Raw genomic sequence first — 23,513 nt, 5'->3', positions numbered from 1 at the left:
GCCGCACGGCCGTGGGCACAGAATTGTACTGGCTGGAGGCAGCGCCGCTGAACATCCAGGTTACGCCTCGGTGTTCCCTTTTCATTTTCTTATTTCTTTTCCTAAGGAGTGGGCGTGAGGGAATTAACGCTGAGCGAGCCGCGAAGCAGCGGCGGCAGCATCTGGGGAGCCGCGTGCGTGAGGCAGAGGAGGCAGACGCGATTACTTCAGAATTTATTTAAGGACTGGTGAAAACCACTGCAGCGGCTCCAGGGGAAGTCCCCGCGCCGAGCAGCGCGCCCAGCCCGGCTCCGCCGCGCCGCTCCCTCCGGCCCCGGCCGGGCTCGGAGCCGGGCACAGGGCGCCTGCCCGCGCCCGGCGGTCCCCAGTGTCTGATAATAATTACACACCCGGACTGCTGGCATTATGGCAGGTTTTATCCCCGCTTTCTCACGGTCGGATTTCCGCAGATGATACGTTTAGTACGCTCTAGGGTTAGAAGAGATGTTGTGGCGCTTGCCTGAGCTCCTTAAAGTACAGGATGTAGTAGCGTAGCGCTGCCGTGCCGGTCTCGGCGCCGGCGTCCCCGGGCGATGCGGGCTGGCAGCGGTGCCCGGGGCGCGGCCACGTGCCGTGGGTGCCCGCCGCCCGGGGCTGCCCCGCTCCGGCTCCGTGCGGCTGACAGCGGGCTTCGCACGGTGCCAGCCCGGCAGCGACCAGCCGTGGGCAGAGGATCTCTCCGTAAAGAGAAAACCGCGTTTGCTTTTTGATCATGCAGGCAGTCGTGCGTGCGCGCGGACTTCAGTCACGCACAGACATAATTAGCCTGAGAGGTATCGAAGAACCAGGGAAGCCAGATACCGCTCAGTTAGAGTTAGCAAAAGATAATAAATAAAGATGCTTTCGCCCTGCCCCCTCCCTGTGCGATCGTTTGCCTCCAGCTGCAAGATGCTGTTACTCGAAAGGGGCTGCTGGAGCTTTAAGAGCCGCTCCCCCCCCTCCTGCTCCCGACAATGGTCTGAACCGAGCTCTGCTTCCCAAAGCAAAATTTGTAATATGCCATTTTTCCCATGGATGCTTCTCCTCTTGGCTGCTGACGAAGTGACCGAAGAAAATGTTGAGGTGCCAAGCAGCGAGACTTGCCGGAGGACGGGTGCGGGGGCTTGGGGTTCCTCGGAGCAACGCCTGTGTCACCATTTCTAGGAAGACGGTCCAGGAGTGCTCGGCTGTGTGAGTCCCCGCTCGAAGCCGGTGGAGACTGCGGTTGTTATTGATCAAGTGGAATAGCAGACGCCGAAATAAAAGATACTAGGTACTGAACCTTCTATTTCTGAGTTAGATATTCCTTCCTCAGCCCCGGTATCCTCAGGGGATGAGATGCAAATGCAAAATCTAGCTGTCTGCCTCTTGCTATAGCACTTGTGTGGTATTTAAATGCATTTCTATAATGGGAGTTGGGGGATTTCAGACTAAAAAATGTGAAATCAACTTTTTTTTTGGTTGTGGTTAAGGGAAGTAGGAGGTGAGAGGGATGACATAAAGAAGAGATAGTTGGAATGAGTCCTTTTTCTAAGGTACTGTGTTGACCACCCCTCCTGTGTGGAAGGAGTGCAGGATGCTTCTGTTAAAGGTGATATCATAGTTTAGTGGAGACTGGCAGGTAAGGAGTTAACTAGGAGGAGGAATATGCATGTAATGCAACTCAGACAATAGGAAGGATTTTCCTTATTGGAATTACACTGTGCTGCCTAAGAGCGATCCTGCTGAGGACATCTGAAGAAACATAATTGCAGTAAGATTTGGTTTTATCAGTCACTATATCTATTTAACGATTTGGAAAAAAAAACAGCTTGTAAATGCAAAATACCCAGAACGATCCAATGAAATGAGTTTTTAAGCTGATGTCACTGTGGACAGGCTAGAATATATGGTAGGTAGAGATCTACTTCTTTTTCCTGCAGCAAAATTGCAAGTAACTTGAAATGACTCCTCAAATGTGCCATGCAAATCAAACATCAGAGTAAATAGAAAACAAGCTTTTAAAGCCAGTTATGGATAGAAAGGTGAGGGTCTAAAATCAGATTCACATCTAAGGTGGTGGCCTTCAAGGTGAGCAAAATGAATGCTTGTCTAAGAGCCTTTGTGAGGCAGAAGCCAAGTAGCTTTGTGTCTACTTATTCCCAGAGCTTCCCAAGTGAGAGAACTCCATCTGGTAAATAATTTTCAGGCTAAATGAGATTGCAGAGGTGTTTGTTACAATATTCACTTAAATAAATAATTCCAAGACTCTTGGGCAATTGAGGTAACGAAGATGCCAAATAGGGTGGGGTCCAGTGAGAAGAAGGAAGATAACTTTTTAATTTTCCACCTCTGTAGTATACATACCACAGAAATTTCAAGTAGTTTTAGAGAAAGTCAGTATTGAGGACACACTTTGATACCTGGTCCACACATGATCATAATCAGAGAGAAGTTAATATAAGAGAGTTGCTATCAATTAATATGTTAATGGAGTCCCCACCTGAAAAGAATCATTATAATTTAACCAAGAATGGCCATATCCTGTGCTTTGTGTTGGAATTTTTGTCCATTCCCCTTAGCTGAATGCTTAAACTGAGCTGCAGAATTCCTAATTGAGCTAATTCGGAGTTCACTCTTGATGGAGACATAATGCAGCTAACACTATTGATTTGCCATGACACTTTTGCATACAGCCTGAAAAATATTAATGTAATGACAGGGAACCACATTCTTTCCCCCTCTAGTAGGACAGATTACTTGAAGCATTTGCTGCTTTTTGCCAGTTGAGTGTTTTGTGTTTAGAGGGGAAACCTGTTCATGATTTCTGGTTCCGTAGTAGGCAGTGGTCACATAACATCCAGCACGCTCCCTGGTATCGCATAACAGGCATTTGTGATCTTTATGCCTTTGTTTGGAGGGAGTAAAATGACAGAAGATTGTCTATGTTAGTGACTTTCAACAGTCTGTACTGATCCAAACCCACTGAATGATAGAATTTACATGAATTCAGGTATTTGCTGGATTAGATTCCATGCAAATAACTGGAGAAAACACTGAATTAGGAACCAGTTAGCCTGGAAAAGGCTTTGTAGTAGATGGTGCAGTACATGATGGACAAGAAAGATAATGTGTTTTGAGAACTTCAGTGTACTGCTTCTCCAGCTGCCATTGTGTATGGCTGTGATGTCTGAGCACTCAGGTCCAGAACTACTAAAATAAGAGTCTAGGTTTTGTTGTGAATTAGAAGAATTATAAAGTTATACATTATCTAAAAGTCTATTTTTAGGGAGTGTTTATGTACTACATGAATTTCAAGGGAAGCAGGAATTTGCCAGTATCCTGCTCCCCCTTCAGAACCTCTCTGGGTGTTTGGGATAGTTGCAGGTGATACACAAGTTCACTATATGTTGCAGTCCTTGCAAATTTTGGATGCTGTGGAGGCACCCTGACCAAGGGAATTGTAATATCTGCTCTGTGGCTCAGGATAGATGTAAGGAACAATGATTATATATTAACAGTAAAATGCTGGTGACTTAATGCATCTTTCATTGAGGGGTTGCTTTACTTACATTCAGGATACTGGGTAAAGTGATAACCTTTGTACTATAGAAGTACTAAGTTCAGTATCAATGGAGCTTTTATTTTTCTATTTAAAGAAAGAGAAACACATTTGAAAAGTCTTACTTCTGTTGGCTTAGATCAGTCAAGCATAACTTTACTTAAGTTGTATTACTACAGGGCAAGTCAGCCTTCTTCAGGCAAAGAACACAAGCTTTCCTTCTCTTCCTTTGAATGAAGAGGTACATAGTGCACATTCAACTATTAATGTCAGCTCTTTAAGTTGAAGAATGTGCCACTTTGTTTATTCCTTTCTCTTCCTCTTCTTTGCAGTCCTGGCTGCATGGGAAGTGGGAAGTGTTCCACAGAATGATGTACAGGAGAGCTTATTCAGTTATCATGGACTTCTGGGGTCTTGAAAATATGGGTCAGAGGCGTTTAATCCACTGCTTGTAGTTCTTAACACTCACTGGAAAGAAACTCCAGCTCCCTCAGTGTTTATTCTTCACTGCCTGTGTTCCACTCAACACACCTTCAGGTTGGAGTAGATGATATCCAGAGGTTCCTTTCAACCCTGAGTATTCAGTGATTCTGTCATATCTTAATAGAGTAAGGTGGCTGTCCACTCACTAGTGGGTTGCTGTAATTACCTGGCCTGTAACTTTCTCCTGATGGTCAGTTTATGTCTTAATTACCTGCTCGCCCTCTACTTCCATTCCTCCCCAACTTCTTCTCTGCAGTTTTCTGGGGCAAAAGCTTGCAGTTCTCTGGTGACACAATGAGCTGCAGTAGCTTGCCAGATGCACGCTTAGGCACCACTGGTATAACCAAGTAAGATTTGAGGTATCAAATCTTGGTAAAGAAATCCTTAGTAAAATTGTTCAATGGGAATTTAGCCAGTCTCTGCAAAGGTGCTTCCTTATGGCTGAGTTTACTCAATTCAACATTCATTTACTCATTCATCATTCCTTTGAAAAGAAGCAGAGTCTGTGTTTTTGGATTCTTGTTTGGTGGTTGATTTGTTTGGATCCTATCCCATGTGATTATTTTGTGTGGAAAGGACCTTTGGAAGTAGTCTGTGATAACTCCTTGCCCAGTGCTGGGCCAAGTGCAAAATAAAATGAGTCTACTCACTGCAGGTTTGGAAAATAAAAAGAAGATTCAGTGTTAACTGTAATTTTCAGAAATTTAAGGCAGATATTTATACACTCCAATTTTGTCACATTTAGATTTTGTCACATGATGTGAAATTTATAAGAGAAATTAGTTTGTAATTTAGAGTTGTTACAATGCAATTCAAGGTTTGTTTTAGATTTCAAAGATGGTATTCTAATGCTTCATGTACATTGCTAATTGTCTTTGCATTTTTGTCACTGTCAGCTCTGAATTCTTTTTTACTAGTAGGACTTGTCAAAGAAATGTAACTGTAAATACCTTGTAGGAATTGATAGGAATGTATAGATTAGGGAAGAGATACTATGCTGTGATAACAAATATCTGAACATAGGAGCTAGCATGTGCAGATCAAGTGGAGAGATTAAAATACTTGTATACAGAATTGAAGATATTTTTGCATCTGATTTTTAGTGTGCATTCAGAGTTGAATGAGAAACTAGCAGCCTATTACACTGTATGAAACCAATTCAAAAGAGTGGAGGGCTGGGAGTCTTCATTCCAATCTTTGATCTTTTGGGGCCATTCCTGGCCATATGACTATATTCCATCAACCATATGACAAGGTGATAAACACAGTTAGAAAACATGGAATATCCAGATGTCAGTTTATGAATGTATAATGCCAGTCCTTTATTAATCTTGTTCAGTTCAGTTCTGAGTAGAATTGATATCTTCATGTGTAGTAAGAACTAAGTACCTGAAATGAATACCTGCTATGTATGTATGGATCTGTTGAGCTGTACATATATCATTAAGTCCAGGATGCAGCTGTCCTATGTATATGGAATTTGATTCATGCATATATAGGGAAAGATATCTGAGTTTTTTCAAAAGTAAATTCACAGATCAGCTGCAAAAGTATGTGGCATGGTAGTTCTGAAGTGTAGTAGAAGTGGGCCTTTCAATAGCCTTATTTTCAGCCTTTTAGAACTGCAGCATTGAATGTGGCTGTGTCTCTCCTATAAATACAATTGAAAAAGGCATATATTTTTCACAGAAAGAATGATTTATTCTGGTTAATTTATTAGAGAGATCACTTCCAGTGTTTAATGATTGAAATTCTTCCTGTCTAAAATATACTTCAGTTTAACACAGATTTATGGTCTGTGATAAGTGGGGAAGAGTAGGAAGGTAAAGTGATTCCTTCCAATTTCATTGTATGAAATATTTCAGCTGATTATATTATGAAACCAGACTAGAAATTGTTAGGGTAATGGATGTTTTTAATCACCAAATTTAGGTTTAAAATTCAAATTACAGAAATGGCCCTCTTTCCCTACTGGAAATTCTTAAAATATAATTCAAGTTACTCAGGATACCACCACATTAGCAATCAGACGAAACTGATCATAGCAATACTATTTTTATTTTATGTTTTAGTATGAATCCCTCAGTTGTTTCTGTTTGCATGTGTTGTCTTGGTTGTCTATGTGCTTCTGGTGTATGTAAACTAAATTCCTTTCAGGGATAACTAAGCTGGGAGCTGACTCTTATATTTAAAACTCCTGACCCTGTGTGTGAACCACATCAACCTGTGGTTAGCCAAAGGTTGACTAATACATGCACACACTATCATGAAATGTCAAGAACTCTTGTAACTCTGTGACATAATTCACTTCCTATATAAAGATCCAAATGCATATGTGTCCTTCTATTTGTCCTCATCTTCCAGTTTTATACTACTAGACTGTGATTGGTCTGTTTGCTGACACTCCTCTGTTTCTGTGATGTTCTTCCTCTGATTTACCTGCCCTAGCTTTTGTTGCAGTCCCTTATGATAAGCCTTCTTTCCTTTTTCTTTTCTTCATTAAAAAAATTCTTCAAATATTCTCAGTATTTTGATTCCTTCCTGCTATCAAGCAGGAAATTTGTAAAAGATGTAATAAGGTCCTGGGGAGGTAGCTCTATTCATCAGCATGTGCTTGGGAACGTTGTTAAATAGTGGCTGCCTCAGGACATTGAAAGCATCCCATGTGTTGGCACATGTGACAGTGGTAAATGCCAAGAAAGTTTTAAAAAAGGAAAACAAAACTGCTTTTCTAAAGGTAAGAAGACACAGATCATAGTAAATTGAACAGCATGGTATACTAGGTCTTTCCTGAAAGGCAGTAACAAATTTTTCTTTGGAAGTCCCACAGCAAACCTGCAGTTGCTCGAGATTTTGTTCCTTGTTTTGTGGCTTGGTGACCCAGGAGCACTCTCAGAAGCCAGGTTTCCTTCAGAGTTGTTTGGGATCCTCATGGACATCCACAAACAGTCTGTGTGAGGTCATGATCCAGGATTCCCGTATCTCATGCTTCTTGCTGTTGCAAGAGTCAAAGTATTCCTTTCTGTCACACCTTACTGGCATTTCTGTCTGGCTCAGGTTATTGACTGCTTTGCTGTGTTTCTGTTCCCTTTCAGGGTGGGGGAGGGAGAGGATTCATGTGGTTCCAATGGAATAATTGCATTGATCTCTGAACTTCCAGAAAGCAATGTACATCACCAGGCTGACTGCAAGAGCTGCTGTACCTTTTAAAGATTCTCCTGGGGCTGTGAGCTGTGGGAGAAAACTTCCAAATAGCAACTGCCTACACCAGGAACTGCCCACCAATTCCCTGCCTTCTCTGCTATCTTAGTCATAGCCCAAGTTTGTTACTTGTGCTGTCAGAACAATGCAGTCCAGGCATTCAAAGTTAGAACAGTTGCCTTCCCTGAATGCAACAGCTGAGAGGGACAAGATGTGACAATAGTGCCATGAGCATTCAACCCATGGGCTCCCTTATTCCCCACAACACTTACATGTATGGCTTCCCACATCCCCATAATGACTTTAAGAGATTTCCTATCTAGTGTGAGTGCAGGGTGCTGAGGTAGCAACAGCTGTCCACAAAGAGCTTTCCCTACCTGCTCTCACACACTCACCAGTATTCCCACAAAATTGTACCACTCTCACTCTGCCACAGCCTGTGTGCAGAGGTAGCAAATGCTGTGCTCTTCACACCAGAAACCTGATCTGCACATGTAGCACACTGGAAGTAATTTCTTGAAGGATGAAGCTTCACTGATGAGAATCCCCTGGGACAAGAAGTGTGACCCATGAGATGTTGATGATCGTGAGGCAGGAAGGGTTTGGTGACAATCCAAATTGTTAACTTTGATAGTAGAGAATGGGCATGCAGAGACCATGGTCTCTGGCCCCCTGTTGCATACCAAAAAGTTATGATTGAACTGAGCAGATGGCCTTGGAATTTTTTAATTATCCCTTTACTCACTGTGAACTTAACCATCCCAAACTGGTTAGCCACAGGTGGGAGCTGAGTGGAGACTGGGGATGTCCCCTTGCTGAGTGCAGTGTATTTACATGATGTTATGAGAGGTTCCTGGCTGGCATCCTGCGTCCCAATGTCCCTGTGGACAGTGGACAAAGCAGTCAACATCAGCAAGCTCTCCCAAGGATTCCTAAAGCTTCTCCCTGTATATGAATTGAGATTTATGTAAGAAGCTTCATAGCTGAAGCATGGGACTAGGTGATGTTATTTGCTCTGCTCAGGACAGATTTAAGAAATCTGTTCCTGGTAATTCAGTTTGCACAAGATATCACAGGGATGTAATTAGCAGAGTTTCTAGTTCTTGACCTCTTACTGAACAGGCTCACTGGAGAATAACTTCCCCTGAGGATGGGAATAACTAGATAGAAAAATAGATTAACCTGGCATTGTTAAGGCAGCATGATAATGGTTAGCCTGAGCTGTCCTGTAGAATTGCCTAGAGGAAGACAAAATCTGGCAATTAGTGGCAGCTATTGACATCAATACCAACAATTCAACAATGAAATTAAGTAAGAGAATGGAGAAAAGCAACAATAAGGGAGACTACAATTGCAGAGGAAGTATTTTCTGTTATTTTAAGAGAGCATTATTTCCAGAACTATTAATTTAAAATATTCTGTAACCCCCCATCTCCTTCCAGCCAGTCTTTTTTAGTTTTGGGAAGCACATTCAAACTCTTTGCTCTGTGGAATTAGTCACTGTATTTAATCCCTCTCTATTGATCATCTGATTAACATTGCACGCAAGTTTAAAAGTGGGAACAATGCAGTAATCTACTAACTGTGTCCATGTGACAGAGTTTATTCCTCTTATGAAACATCCACAAATGTTTTCGCTACTGAAGAGCTGTTCCTTGATTTGTGTTTATTTTAAAGAAATGATGTGTGAAGTGATGCCAACGATAAATGAGGACACCCCGATGAGTCAACGGGGGTCCCAAAGCAGTGGCTCGGACTCGGACTCTCATTTTGAGCAGCTGATGGTGAACATGCTGGATGAAAGGGACCGTCTCCTTGATACCCTTCGGGAGACACAGGAGAGCTTGTCACTTGCACAGCAACGCCTTCAGGATGTCATCTACGACAGAGATTCCCTCCAGCGACAGCTGAACTCAGCACTGCCTCAGGTATGTAGCTAATATTCTTTTTTTTTTTTGTTTAGGTTCACTAATGTTTTACTTAATACCACCTACTCTAACCCTAATCAGTATGTATTCCTTGAGGTCCAAATTTTGCTCCCCTTGATGTCAGCTGCAGAACTCCTATTGAATTAATAGTACCTGTTTGACCTCTATAGGACCTCTTTTTATATTTAAGAGTAGGAGTAATGTTGTTGACTTGAAGGAGAGCAAGATGAAGGCCTGTAGCTACTGGTTCTTTTGGCTGTTGCTCTAGCATTTACAACAGGTGAGGGATCATTTAAATAAAAGATCTAGTGGTAGAAATAAAACAAAAAGAATGAGCATGTTTTCTAGAGACTTCTATTAAATAACAAACAAAACAAACTAATGTAGTTTAAATAAGGAACTACACAAACCCACAAAAACAACTGATACCTTAATATTTTAATTAAATTAAGTTTAAATATTTATATAAATCTCATTATCTGATGTTACCCTAGTCTTTTTTAGGAACTTCAAAACTGAACAACTTCAGTTAAAATATTAATGGGATATTATATGTCAATATTATATGTCAATATAATGGTTTTTAATATACTAGAATTAAAAGCAAAAAAAGATCTTCAGTGTGCATATGTGGCCCGAGGATGGATGGAAAGATACCATGATTCAAAGTTCAAGTTTTCTTCATGTTTTTCCTTTGTGTCTCTCAGCTGTCACTTATTAGGGAATGTGACCATGAGGGCCTAGGGAGGAATTAGGACAGTGTGTGGTTGCAATAAAGAGGTAATAAGGATGAATGAAATGAGTAAGAAATTTTTTAAGGGTAAAAGAGGAAAAAAAAAACCCTCCAAAACCCTTGTCAATAGGGAACAGCAGTTGTTCAAGGGCTAATCTGAGTAGGCTTTTGAAATATCTTGTGATAGGACTAAATGGGAGAGAGAGAGACTAGAATCATTTGAAGAACAGCATTAGCAACTTGAGCATTAGCTCCAGACAATAAGAATGCCTGCAGCTGTTTTGCTACAAACAAAAAGGAGTAGCAATGATCTTGATATACTGTAAAATCAAGGTTGGGTTTTTTTCTTTTTTCTCTTTATTTGTGGGCAGTTGAGCTTCTTTTTACAGGTTTCTCTACATAGAAGAGTGGAAAAGAGTAAGTGAAAGACAGCATAAATCCTTTATTCAAAGATTTGCTGCTGAAAATCCAAAGAAGAGAGGATGCTCTCTGTCTGTGAAGTCCCATTCAGTGTGCAGAGGCACTCTCCACTGAGCCCATAGTGAGGTATTTTTGTTAAGCACTAGCAGGTGTCTAAGCCCTAATGTTTCTGTGTTTTGCATATGCAGAACTCCTGCTAAAATATTGGAGACTAGCTAAGGAAAATAATACACAGCATAAATGTCATACAGAGTCTAAAAGAAATAAATTCTAAGGAAATTGATCACAATATTATTTTATTTTTTATTTCTTGTAAGAAATAAAAAAATAAAATTATATTGTGTTGCGTAGTTTTGAATGATAGCTATACACCTCCTAAAAACAATGGATTTGTCAAGTGATTGCTTTGGTCTACTATGTACCATTAAGAATGTGTTTCAGGTAGCATTCATCTTTATATATAAGAGAGACAGGTTTCTCACATGAGAAACTGTGTGACACACTGCTTACACCTTAAAGCAGAATCAGGTTTTATGTCCATCAAGTATGTTATCTAGATCTTCATGTAAGTAATTCTGTAGAAGTCTGTTCTTTTAAGTACAGAAACACTGGCTTAGTAATATAACATTCTAGTAATAGAGTCTTTCAAGGATGTAATTTTCCTATCACTGCCCTACTATTTAGTTTTAATCCTGGACTTGAGATATTCTACAAAGTACTTTTACAGTTTTTTGGTTTATGGCTTTATGAATGGCAAGCTTGCCTTGCTAACTGCCTGTTAAAGCGTTCTGACAAAATATTACCTAGGACTAATTACCTAGTGGAGAGGAAAAATTCTCTCTTTACTCAGTTTAGGAGGAGAATATACAAATATAAGATATCTGTATGATAATTATCATTTAGTTACAATGTGACATCTAATGACTCTTGCTTTATCAGAATTTATTCTTTTAGTTCTTGATCCCTCGAGTGGTTTTCAAAATTCAATTATTTCTTAGTATTTACATAGAAATGTGTATTTTTTTATTGCATAGAAACTGTGTATTATCACAGTTATATTTTGTTAGGACACTATTTTTGCTTATTATCTGTTTAGGTGTTTGCAGTGAAAAGTATCTGGAAAAATCATTACACTTGTAATAAATAGAACCTGAACAAAAAGAGCTTGCATGAAAACTCAGCCATTGAAATATCTTGTCTGATGGGAAATAGGAAATCATAAATAACATTAAATAGGAAACTTGTGTTATTAGTTAATGCTGTTATAGCTGTTAAGGCTGCAGCCAATGTCTGTAAATGTCTTTAAATTTTAATAATGGTCTGCAGTGCAACAGAACAATGTACAGTTAACTATGAAGATATAATCAAATCTGAGTTACAGAAATATAGTTGTCATGCTAAGTGCTATCATTGAAATAAATTTTATTTCCATTAGATTGACAGTTTTAACTTTATGAACATCTGTGTGTAACTGAACAGGTATGTTTAAGGAAGGGAGAAAGTGAGCAGACAATTGCAGATCAGCTAGTCTGAATAAAATAACAGGGAATACTTTAATCTTGTTTTGGAGGAAAATCTAATGATACGTCAAAAAGCTAACTTAAAAATATGACAAGGGTTTATCAAAATTATAATTATACAGAGTAGCTTAACATGACTCTTTGGTACCAGACTTTTTAAATTGGGGAACTACAGTATCCCTAAAATGATATCTTTTGAAGTAAATGCATTTAAATTACTAGTAGATGGGAGGTGTGTAAGGAAAAGCAATATAATAATTAATAAGGTAAGTAAGGAAAGAGAGGAAAAATTTTCACTTAGACTGACAGGATGGAAGGAGAGTAGTAGTAGTTCATATATATTGAGATAAGTTTTTATTAATTTGAGCATAAGAAGAAGCGTGCTAGTGGAATTTTCAGATGACACAAAATTGAGTTGAATTTTTAACTAAGGAAGTATTATAATACCCAAGAACAAGAGTAACAGAGGTGGGATGGTAGTGCATGGTACAAGGGTGAGGGCCTTATATCTAGGAGGTAATAAAAAATTAATGACCTTTTAGGTAGCAGTAGTAGAGAGGGATAATATATGATTTACAATGGTAGTAGGCAGCCAGTGGGAGGTGGATGTTAAAAATGGAAATTACCATTTTGAAATGTGTTATGTAAGAGACTTTTGTTGGAAGTAGGTAAATATTAATGCAATTAGACCAAGGGGTGGTTTGGACCTTATTTATCTGAGTTTTGGCTCAGTAGTGATTGAGTGTCAACCTCAAATTGGAAGAGATTATGAAAAACACTGCTGGAGGAAAGAGGAAGTAACATTTTCTGTCTGAAAAGAATAATTGAAGTTTTCTTATTGCTGGGGGAAACTGACTTGAGAGGCACTATGAGTGATTTCATAGATTTTCTTAGAGAGACAGGAAGATAGAATAAACAGGTGAAGATGAAAGAAATATTTTAAGCCAAAAATAATGTTGATGAAGGAACAAATGATTATAGGGTACCATGAATAAAGACAGATTATTCATCAAAAGAAGGTCTTGAATTACAAAGGAATGGCATCTTTCTTAGACAAAGACATGGTGAAAACCAAAAACTGTTTTCAAGATGAAGATGGTATAAATATCTTTGCTTAACCTGTGAACTTGACCCAGAACACCCTCCAGGTTCTTTATTTCAGATTTTATTGTGGAGATATTCAGAATCTAGTTCACAAGTGATCTTGTTTATTCTTCCCAAAGCTGCCTGTTGACAGTGGAAGCCTCTAAGGAAAGCATGTCTGGGTCTGAACTGCATGATCCCCAACAACAGTAATTCATTGCATTCAGCTCATGACTCTTAAAACCAGGAAAAAATGCTAAATACATTGAACTACACTGTAATGAAGAAACATAAGCTCTAAATACTTAATAGTGTGTTTTTATTTCATTGGAGTAAAATTAGGTCTTTTACTGCAGCATAAGTGTTCTACTAAAAAGGTTAGGAACTCTGACTCCATTTTTGAGTGCTGGAAAGAGGAAAAAGTTCAGTTAAAACTTTCTCAAGCAAATTTAACCATAATGTTCTCTAAGCTAAGTAGTCTAGAAAATATCACCTTGATTAGTTACCTTGTAAACAAACTGGAAAATTACAGCACACGTCATTGTAAGACTTCGAATGACACATAGAATCATGAGTTGTAAATGTATCCTGATAAACAATACTGAATGAGTTTTGGTTTTTGGTGCTTTATTGCTTCTTTTAGCCTTTCAAGAATAAGTTTCAATGTAGGAAAGATATTATTTATATGAAGATATTAATAACTTATCACTGTCTAGTCAAATTTAGTTCATTAATAATGTACTTGCTCAGTGATCTGTTTAGAAATTATTATTCAAGAATAGTTGAGGTTGGAAGGGACCTCAGGAGGTCATCTTGTCTAGCTTTTCTGCTGCAGCAGGGTTATTAAGAACAGGCTGCCCAGGACTGTGTCCAAATGGCTTTTAAATATCTCTGTGGGTAGACTCCACAACCTCTCTGGGCAACCTGTGCCAATGCTCAGTCACCCTTACTGTAAAAAGTAAAACATTTCCTGATGTTCAGGGGGAACCTTCTATGTTTCCATTTATGTTCATTGTCTCTTCAATATTACATTACCAGAAAGTCCTGATTTCACTGATCATTTATGATAGGAGATTTTAGTTTTTAGTGGCTGTCTTTTCATGTATTGCTAATCAGAATCTACAGCTATGATAATATCATTTTTAGTATTGTTGGCTGTCACCAGCCAACTCACTATTTTCCATATTCTTAAGTATAATTTCCAGGAGGATCTGCTCCATGATCTTGCTGATCACTGAGGTGAAACTGTCTGGCCTTCAGGTCCCTACATCTTCCATTTCACCCTTCTTAAAAATTAGGGTTATGTTTCTGCTTTTCCAGTCAGTGGGAACTTCACAAGGCTGACACAACTTCTCAAATATGATGCATAATGGCTTAGACACTTCATCTGCCAGTTCCCTCAGGACCTGTGGATGCACCTCATCCGATGCTATGGACCTGTGCACCTCCAGGTTTCTTAGGTGCACATAATTTCAAACCTGCTCCTCAGTGAGTAGTTCTGCATTCTCCCAGTCCATGCCTTTACCTTCTGCAGCTTGGGATAGTGTGGCTGGAGCACAATGTGTAGTTTGCATGGCTTTAAACAGCTTAACTTATATGAGTTGAATTCTTCTGTGCATGGGTATAAACCCTCCTGTCTTTAAAACAGACCTTTAAAAACTAAAGCAGTCTAGATATGTTATTCTTTGGTAGAGATCATTTGAATAATATACTGAGAGAAACCACTGGAACTCTATTTTCTTTTTTTTTAAAAACTTTATTTGTTTATTTCCAGCAAGTTTAAGTATGCTGTGATTCGGGTGAATCTCTCTGGTGGAGATATAAACACCTAGTTCTAGTTGAGTTTAAATTCTTTTGAATGCCACAATTTTTTTTTTTCTCTGCAATTGATATTATTGTCAACCCTATTTGAAATCTTTCTGGATATAGATGGTAGAATTGTTTGGAGTGTGGAACTGCAATACTAAAATAAATCCTTTTATATCCTTTGCTACCCCATAGATTTCAACTAAATTGTAATTGTTAGCTACAATAATTACATAATAAAATCAGTAATAGAAATATAGTGGTAATCATTAAGGTTTTATTTGATCTAATAAGATACCACTCATTTAGAAATGCTTACTGGAGGCATGATAGAAGGGAAAATCCAAAGAGGGAAATGTAATGACCTTGTTTTATTGAACCAGTTTATGTAATTTGATCAATGTTAACCTTTAATAGGATTGTGATTAGAGAATTTTGTTGATAGACTTGCAATACAGCGAGCAATTAATTTTTTACTGCCAGAGACAAGAAAGGTATAGGGATACAACAGTAAGTCAGTTGGACCTTATTCGGAGGTTGTGTTTTCTGTTTAGATGTGTGAGCATATAGTGCATGGATACAAAATAATGTCATCACACAGATACATATTAAGATACAAAAATAAAATAGCCTGACAGAAAGAAATGCATGGATTTAAACAATAATATTAAAATAGACTTTGATTATTTAAGATTGGACATTTGCTGTTCAGGTGAAAATAATAGCTAGACCCACAGTGTTGTTCTCAAAAAAGCTCTTCCTATGATGAAGATGGAATGATGGCTTTTTTTGCTCTTTATTTCTTTCTGGCTGTGCTGAAGAACATAAAGTACCAATGGCATCCTGTATATTTGAATGAATAATCAGTACTTTTTCTGAGGTTCTAAAAACATCCTCTTGTGTGAAGGACTTCTGTGAGTTCTCCATCTATTTTTTTTTTTAATCTTGCAAGATTATGCATTTTTCTCAAATTCCCAGGGAATAATTTAAGAATTCCAAGTAGTGAAATGGAGATCTGAGTGAAATGTGTCTGAGGGGAAAGTTCCAAGATTTCTGTCTCAAAACTCCAGTAATACACTCTATATTCATGTGTAAAAACTAAAGCTTGACACAGTATTTGTTTCTATCTGTGAATTTCCTCTGTTTTATATTTTGTGGGCTACTAAATATAAGCATGTTAATTTTCAGGAGTTCTGAATCCATGCAATTCCTACTAAAATCAATGCAAATAGCAAGTATTTGTTACTGCCAGAATCAGTTTGCATCACTAAATAACAGAAATATTTTCTTAAACAAATTGGAATGGTGTTTTTTGCTAATTATCTTACCTATTTGTCTCAAGATATTAACATTGAGGGGAGCATATTGAGATGTATGCAAAAAAATCAGATACTAACCAAAACTATTAGTTCTAATAGAGTAAATATGGAAATACATGTTTTTACAGGTTTTAAATATATAGAGAGGAGACAGAGCATCAGGAAACCAAAGAAAACTTGGCATTATAAAGTTGCAATGGTTTAAGTGCAATGCAGTGCTGAAGTATTAGTTGTGTCCAACCTAACAAATGTTTAGGAAAATTATAAGGTTTTCCTTCCTCAGTAACAGAACATGTAACATAGCAGCACATGGCAGTTCTTTTTTCCATATAAAATTGAATGAAAGTTGTTTTCATCATGTTAAATACCAATTTTACTCTGGTGGATGACCCCTAACTAATATTACCTGATAATAGACAGATTGACAGTACCTGTGGTGTAAGTAAAACAGCGCTTTAGCTGGGTCCTCTCTGGACTATATTTTTTTTGTTGTTAATTGCCATCATATTCCCAACAGAGCATGGTTAAAGGTATAATTATACATACTCGAGTTCTTTTCAAGTATGAGTTTATTTCCTTTCTGTTGTGAAGTTCTGTGTATTCAGTAGCGTATTGCAAATAATTATAAGCAGGAGATTTTATCTTAAAAGCTTTGGACTTCTTAATAAATACTTGATGACTGAAGAAGACTGGTGTGGCAATCCAGCAGAGGAGTAAAATAGACAAAAACTTAAATATTTAGAGGAGGAGGAACATGTGGTGAATGCCTGAAGCAATCAACAAGACTATGTACTCCCATTTCACTCTGTATCTGCTTCATAAACATTGATATCAATTATTTTAGCTTGAACTGGGTACATCAACTGCTACATTAACTATTGATGGCTCATTATCTGCATGTTTAGAAAGACACACAAATGAATATGAGGAAAAAATAGAATGGTTCTGGTCAACAGAATAGAGTACAGATGGTTATCCAAGTCTCTATATATTAAGCTGTTGCCATCAAAATGATAGACACTGTAGTTTAAATAACAGCCGTAGTCATGGGTTTTTCCCTAGTTTTCATAACAGCTATAGTCATGCCCCTCATGCCCCTCTGTGTTTAAGAAGCATTTGGACAATGGCTTCAACAATGTGATTTAATTTTGTCAGCTCTGAAGTGGTCAGGCATTAGAACTAGATGATTATTGTAGGTCCCTTCTAACTGAACTATTATATTCTGTTACACAGTGAAGAAAAGCTAGAAAAAATAGTGCAATTTTATAAAGCTTAAATTTGATAGTTTACTTTTTGCTCACATCCTTCAGAGTGGATGGTAGAGGCTGACACATCATCCAAGAACATCTTGAAAAGGTATTATCTTCTTTTAAAATTCTCTATTAAAAGCAAAGGAAATGCAGAATATTTAAGAATTAACTTTTAGAATTGTCTTATTCAGGCTATCTTCTATCTTAATAAATAATTTCCCATAATGAGTATTCACTCAAAACCATAACATCATGTTAGGGATATGTTTTTTATTTTAAAAGTAGGGATCATTTAGTTCTTATTGAAGTGTGTAGAGCTTTCCTGTTGACTCTGAAGAAATAGGTTTGTTTTTATTGATGAATATGTATCTTTCATATGATCCCCAGTAATCTGAAATTCTACATATAGAAGTTAAGGGCCTGTAACTTTATTTAGTGGAATGTAATATTTCTGTAATGTACCATTTCTGTAGTCTATTCAAGAATCTTTTCCAAATCATCATTTGCTGAGTATATCTTCTTATCCCTTAAGTTTTTTTCCTGTTTAGGATCAGATTATAGGCTTTTTTTCTTTTAATTATTGTTGGTGAACTGCATTCTTTACCATGTATGAGTTTTAAGAAAATCCCAATTATACTGTGACAGTTGGTTTGTTATGACAGTCAGTCATCTGTCAAAACAGAAAATATTATATAAATCTTGGAGACTTACAGTAATGTTCTTTGTTGTAGGTTGGTTTATTTGAAATTATGAAGTAACAAAAATTACAGATTTGTTTTTTTCCTGCATTGGATTTTTTCTTTAATGTTACTTTAAGCAGAAGGGAACATAGAGATAAATAAAGGGAAGGAGCAATAAGGAAAAGGGTAAGTAGATAAACCATACTTCTGTATCAAAGGGACAGAATTGTCTAAGAAAGGGTAGAACCAAAGTCAGTCTGCATGGAAGTAAAGCCCTAGTCCAGAGGGCTAGGAAATTCAGTACAGAGGTTTTTCCACCTATTTTGATCAATGATAGAACTAGTCCTTAGAGAGCAAGTAGTTAAGGAGCAGGTTGAGCAGGGGGACAGAAAGAGACTTGGGAATGCTGGTGACAGTGGCTGAACACCAGCCAGCCCATGCCCAGGTGGCCAAGAAGCTCAATGGCATCCTGGCCTGGATCAGCAATAGTGTGGCCAGCAGGACCTGGGCAGGGATTGTGTCCCTGTACTTGGCACTGGTGACGACCCACCTTGAGTCCTGTGTCCAGTTCTGGGCCCTTCCCTGCAAGGCATCAAGCTGCTGGGGAATGCCCAGAGAAGGGAACAAGACTGGGGAAGGGTTTGGAGCACAGGTCCCGTGAGGAGTCGTGAGAGAACTGGGATTGTTTAGCCTGGAGGAGAGGAACCTTAGGGGAGACTTAATTGCTCTGCACAACTGCCTGAAAGGAGGCTGTAGCCAGGTGGGGGGTTGGTCTCTTTTCCCAGGCAAGAGGGACAGACAAAAGGAAATGGCCTTAAACTGAGATGGAGGAGGTGCAGGTTGGACATCAGGAGGAATTTCTTCACTGAAAGCATTATTAGAAATTGGGATGCCCAGGACGATTGTGGAGTCACTGTCCCCTTTAAGAAAAGGCTGGACCTGACACTTTGGGCCAAGGTCTAGTTGACAAGGTAGTGTTTGGTCATAAGCTGGATTTGATGATCTCAGAGATCTTTTCAAACCTTATTGATTCTGTGTTTCTGTGATGAAAAGTGCTCCTGGACATTTTCACTATCAAAATAGGACTCATGAGAGTGTCTGAATATGAAGTGCAAACTTCTGATTTTTGTATTTTTTTTTCCTGTCTTAATGACAAATACATTGTAGTTATTGAACACTGAGATTACTGCATTAAAAAAATAAGATTTTTCATCTCCTGGAGAAAAACCAAAACTGAATTCTTTAGCATTATGAGTACACATGCTATTTGGGGAAATGTGTTTTGGAGATAGAACTTGGGGATTATACACTAAGTTTTTATTTTTCTACTTCCTCTGCTTAATAATATCAGGCTGACATTGGAAATAATGAATATCCAAGACATTAGGATATGCTGAACACATTTGCAAAGTTTTCTTTTCTCAAAGGTCAAAGATTAATATTATCTCATATAATTGGTGCATAAGCCCATTGTTGTATATCTTTGGTCAGAATGTGTAAAGACAATACCTCTGAATTGGTGAACACTAAGTTCATGAATAATTGCCCACATTAAATTAATTCTTCATTAGTAGTAAAATCTTGATAATCTAAATATTTCAAGAAAAAGTGGGGTATTGTAAGACAGAGAATTTCTTCTTGTTCAGTAATTGATACATATTCATATCAGATCCAGATGCTCTGCTGTAGTTTGGTTTGCTCCTTGTATCTGCTATAAACTAGCATAAACTTTGTCAGCCAAAACACAGTTAAAATTCTAACCCTGCATATGTGGAGAGTAAATCTTAAAATCAGTAAACTGACTGACTGACAATTTCATTATTCTGTTTATTGAATATTCAACAACCTTCAGTAACACATTTTCCTTTTCATGTAACTCTACTTAGGCTCTTAGCTGCTACTGTATTAAGAAAGAAATCTGTACTTATTTTTCTGTAGTCCTAATGATTTTCAGGGTGATCTACTACTATATCTTGCCACAACTGTGGCATGCTGTTATGAGCATACAGTCAACAATCTAATAGTAACTCACATATATTGTATGTATTTCCTACAGAAGCTTAATATTTGGATTGTATTAACAGATCTGAGGATGTATTGTTAGTGAAAATCGTCATTTCAAAAAATGCTTTCAAGACGCAGCACAGTTTTTCGCTAATTAAATGATTGTGCCTTTATAAATTCTCAGATTAAGTCTTCAGAAATAAGACAGTAGTCCATAGGCAGTATTTTCATGCAAAATAGAAACCTATGCATACTTTTGAAGTATCAGTGAAGATTACTTGGGAAACTGCATCTGAAAGTTGATAACTGGGCTTCCAAACCAAATGGTTACACAAGATCTCAACCTAAATCAGACTTGCAAAGATGTATACATTTGTCATAAAATTTCTGATTGCACTATTTCAGCTGGGTGCAATTCTTCTTAATATAGTCATGCTTGAATCTGACCCATACACTGATAGTTATTTTCTGTTTTTATATATCCATAATAATTTGGTTTCTTACTTCCATAATACAATGCTATGATAGCAAGCATTACAAGAAGATAGATATGAGATGTTTGAAATGCTGCTTGTCCTAACCCAGTACTGCATTTTTGAGTCCTACACCATGATGTCTCTTTGTTTTTCAAAATAACCTTGCTACCTAATTGGCATGGTGTTAATGATGTGCTAGGACTCCCTTTAAAATAGTCCCAAACCTGTTTCTTCTACTCATAGTTTAGAAAAAAAGAAAGATTTTACACTTACAGATGGTTTTAGCTCTATTTTAAATATAACATCCAGATGAGAATAAAATTTTTCTTTCTCACTGGTTGTTTAAATAAAGTATTCATATGGCACTGAACTGAATGTAAAGCAGAAATTTTCTAGGCCTATACATTAAGAACTGGTAAATGAATCTTTACAATTCTTCATTCAAATTTCCACTGATGGGAGAATGGCCTCAGGCATAACATATAGGCAAGTGTTTTCAAGTTCATAACCCCATAAATTTGTTTCCAGAGTGTACACATACCAGCTGCTCACAAAGAATTATTAAAGCGAGGGCTTAATGAAAGGAGGTAGAAAAAGACAAGCCCTGTGTTGAACTCCAGAATGTTTTCTCAGACTTCTGTCTTTTGCAGCTGAGGGCAGGTTTTAAACTTCAGTTTATATGCTAATCCTAAAATAGAAGTGTTTGTGTTCCAAAACTGATTTAGCCACATTTGAGCCTCTTCCACTTACTTTGCTTTCTTGGGTTTTAAAATATTTATCACTTACGATGTCACCAGTTGATATCCTCACCTCCACGAAGACTTAACACATATGAAAAATCAGCCACAACAGAAAAAGTATTTAGATATTTGCATGCCAGCCTTGTACATGAATGACTTGTCTGAATACAATAAATGAAATAAATGTAAGGAAATATGCATGATATTAATTAATTACAAGCTGTTGATTCAGATTCACTTAAAAATCTGAAAACAGATGTGACAGCATTCAGCATTGAGTTACTTTTAGTGGACTCATAAATGCAAGTAAGGAGGAAGAATTAAAAGATAGCGATACTAGTGAATGAAAGATACTTTTGGGGTTCTCTTAAAAGCCCTGCTTCTGAGAGGAGTAAGAGCACATTGTAGATTGTCCTTGCAAAATTTTTCTGTTGTCACTTTTGCACAGAACATATCCTTGAGTAAGAAAGTAACCTGCCTACCTTGTCTTTTTCCATGAGTCACTTGTGACTCATGATTGTTGTACATCATCTTCCAGAAGTGAGTTATTTTGTGAGTATAAAGTGTGCTGTGTATGAAGAACTGTGACATAAGTCAAAGTCACAGTAGATGTTATTAGAATTTTTACATGGAAGGTTATACATTAGCAGAATTTTAAATGTTTTGAAAAGGATAATGTTCTATATGCTGAAGTCAAGTGATATATTTCTTTTTCTGACAGGGTGGTAATTTTGTAATGTAGTAAGACAACCTATATAATTTGTTTTAGCCACGGCATCCCTCAGGATCGTTCTTTAGTAATCCTTTCTATTAGTAAAATCCATATTTATCTCTATTGGAGACTTGAAGTGTCTGACCTTTTTCCCAAAAAGCTTCTGCAGCTTGTGCCTTCTGTAAGTAATGTGGCCTGGGGTCCCAGGGGTCCGTGCGACCCCCGGCTGCCGTGGGTGTCTGGATGGCGCTGGGCTGTCGGGCTCGCCCTGTCCGGGTCCCTGGGCTCATCTCCCTCCTCAGCTCAGCTGCGGGCAACTTAGCGAGCACCTCTGGAGTGATTTCAGCTGTGTGAATTCAGCTCTTAGTGATGCGCTCTGTGCTGCGGGTGCCTCGGCAGATGCACAGGGGTAGAGAGAGGAGAAGTCCGTATGCGGTTCCACAGCGGTGTCCTTTATTGCCAGCTCCTGTGAAGGGATGCAGGGACAGGGGGTTGATATAGGTACAGGGGAGTTGGTAATTGTCCAGTGGCCAGGGTTGAGGAGAATATGACCTATAGCCTTACAGAGAGATAACAAGGGTCTGAATGTGGAAGAGGGGCTTCTTTGGTCCAGTCACCGTGACTGGGCATTTCTTATCTCAGGCGAGTGACCGCCAGGGAGGCCTTGCAGGGCCTCTGACTGCTACATGGAAGGAATTTTTTTTTCATAACATACACACGTGTTGGGAACAGTTTCAATCACTTTTAAGCCTGGGTTTACAAGGAATATAGGTAAAGTACTGATGGCTGAGCATGCCCAGTCTTGGATGAACTGCCATAACTGGAGGAGTTCTTACAGTAACACATCTTCTGATAAACAAGAATTTCTATTAAAATTCAAGTGCTTCTGCAGAAAACCTTCTATTGATTTTTGTTTTTAAAAAGTTACAAAATTAATGTCATTGCATAATCAAATTGTAAAGTTTTATTAGTTATCTAAAACATTTTTTTTAAACCATACATTGCATTTTCCATGCAAGACAAACTCCTTGTAATATTTTCAGTCTTTCCTGCCACATTTTTAGAGGACTATTTTGGAAACATTTAATGCAAATGCAGCTTCGAAAAAGCAATTTTTTAAAAACATAGAATTAAGTATTGACAGCAGAGGCTTCATTTTGTGAAGAAAGAAATTATTACCTAAAAGTTACTATTTTGACAGCCAGACCTTTTTTCAGAACTTGTCATGACTAAGTTATTGTTTTTGTTAAGAAAAAAAATTAGAAAAGTTAAAGACATTTATTTACACACATTGAAACATATTTTAATATTTTAATCTAATACTTCTAGTTTTCATTTATAAATAGTCTTCTGCCTTAAATCTGCCTATTTAAAAAGAAAAAAAAATCACCATCAGCTAGAATAAAACATTACAGCTCTCATGAAAATAAAGTTTTGGGTTTTTTTCTGTTTTTTATTGTCAAGAGAATCAGAAAAATATTTGCTCTGTAGTGTAAAAATTAAAACAGTTAATTGCTAAACACTTAAAACAGCAAAATCAGTGTGAATATGGCTTGTTACTTACCATTATCTATTTCACTGAATTCTTCTTCCTTATGT

General features: G+C 37.9%; 1 protein-coding gene across 4 annotated transcripts in view; it reads left to right on the top strand.

The window, feature by feature from the left end:
* Nucleotides 1–881: 881 nt before the first annotated feature.
* The window catches only part of PPFIA2 (PPFI scaffold protein A2), a 285,778-nt gene continuing 263,146 nt past the window's right edge, over nucleotides 882–23,513 (top strand). For 2 of the 4 annotated variants that reach the window (XM_021528054.3, XM_021528045.2), the window contains exons 1-2: nucleotides 886–1,291; nucleotides 8,921–9,171. In XM_021528054.3, the coding sequence (XP_021383729.1) occupies nucleotides 8,923–9,171 (249 nt within the window). In that variant the 5' untranslated portion in view covers nucleotides 886–1,291; nucleotides 8,921–8,922. Of the gene's footprint in view, nucleotides 1,292–8,920; nucleotides 9,172–23,513 lie in introns of all 4 variants that reach the window. The other 2 variants (XM_031507775.2, XM_077783543.1) reach the window with 2 other exon arrangements.

The sequence above is a fragment of the Lonchura striata genome, chromosome 5 (genome assembly GCF_046129695.1).
Source record: "Lonchura striata isolate bLonStr1 chromosome 5, bLonStr1.mat, whole genome shotgun sequence".
Lineage (NCBI taxonomy): Eukaryota > Metazoa > Chordata > Aves > Passeriformes > Estrildidae > Lonchura > Lonchura striata.
This window is presented reverse-complemented; position numbering and strand designations above follow the sequence as displayed.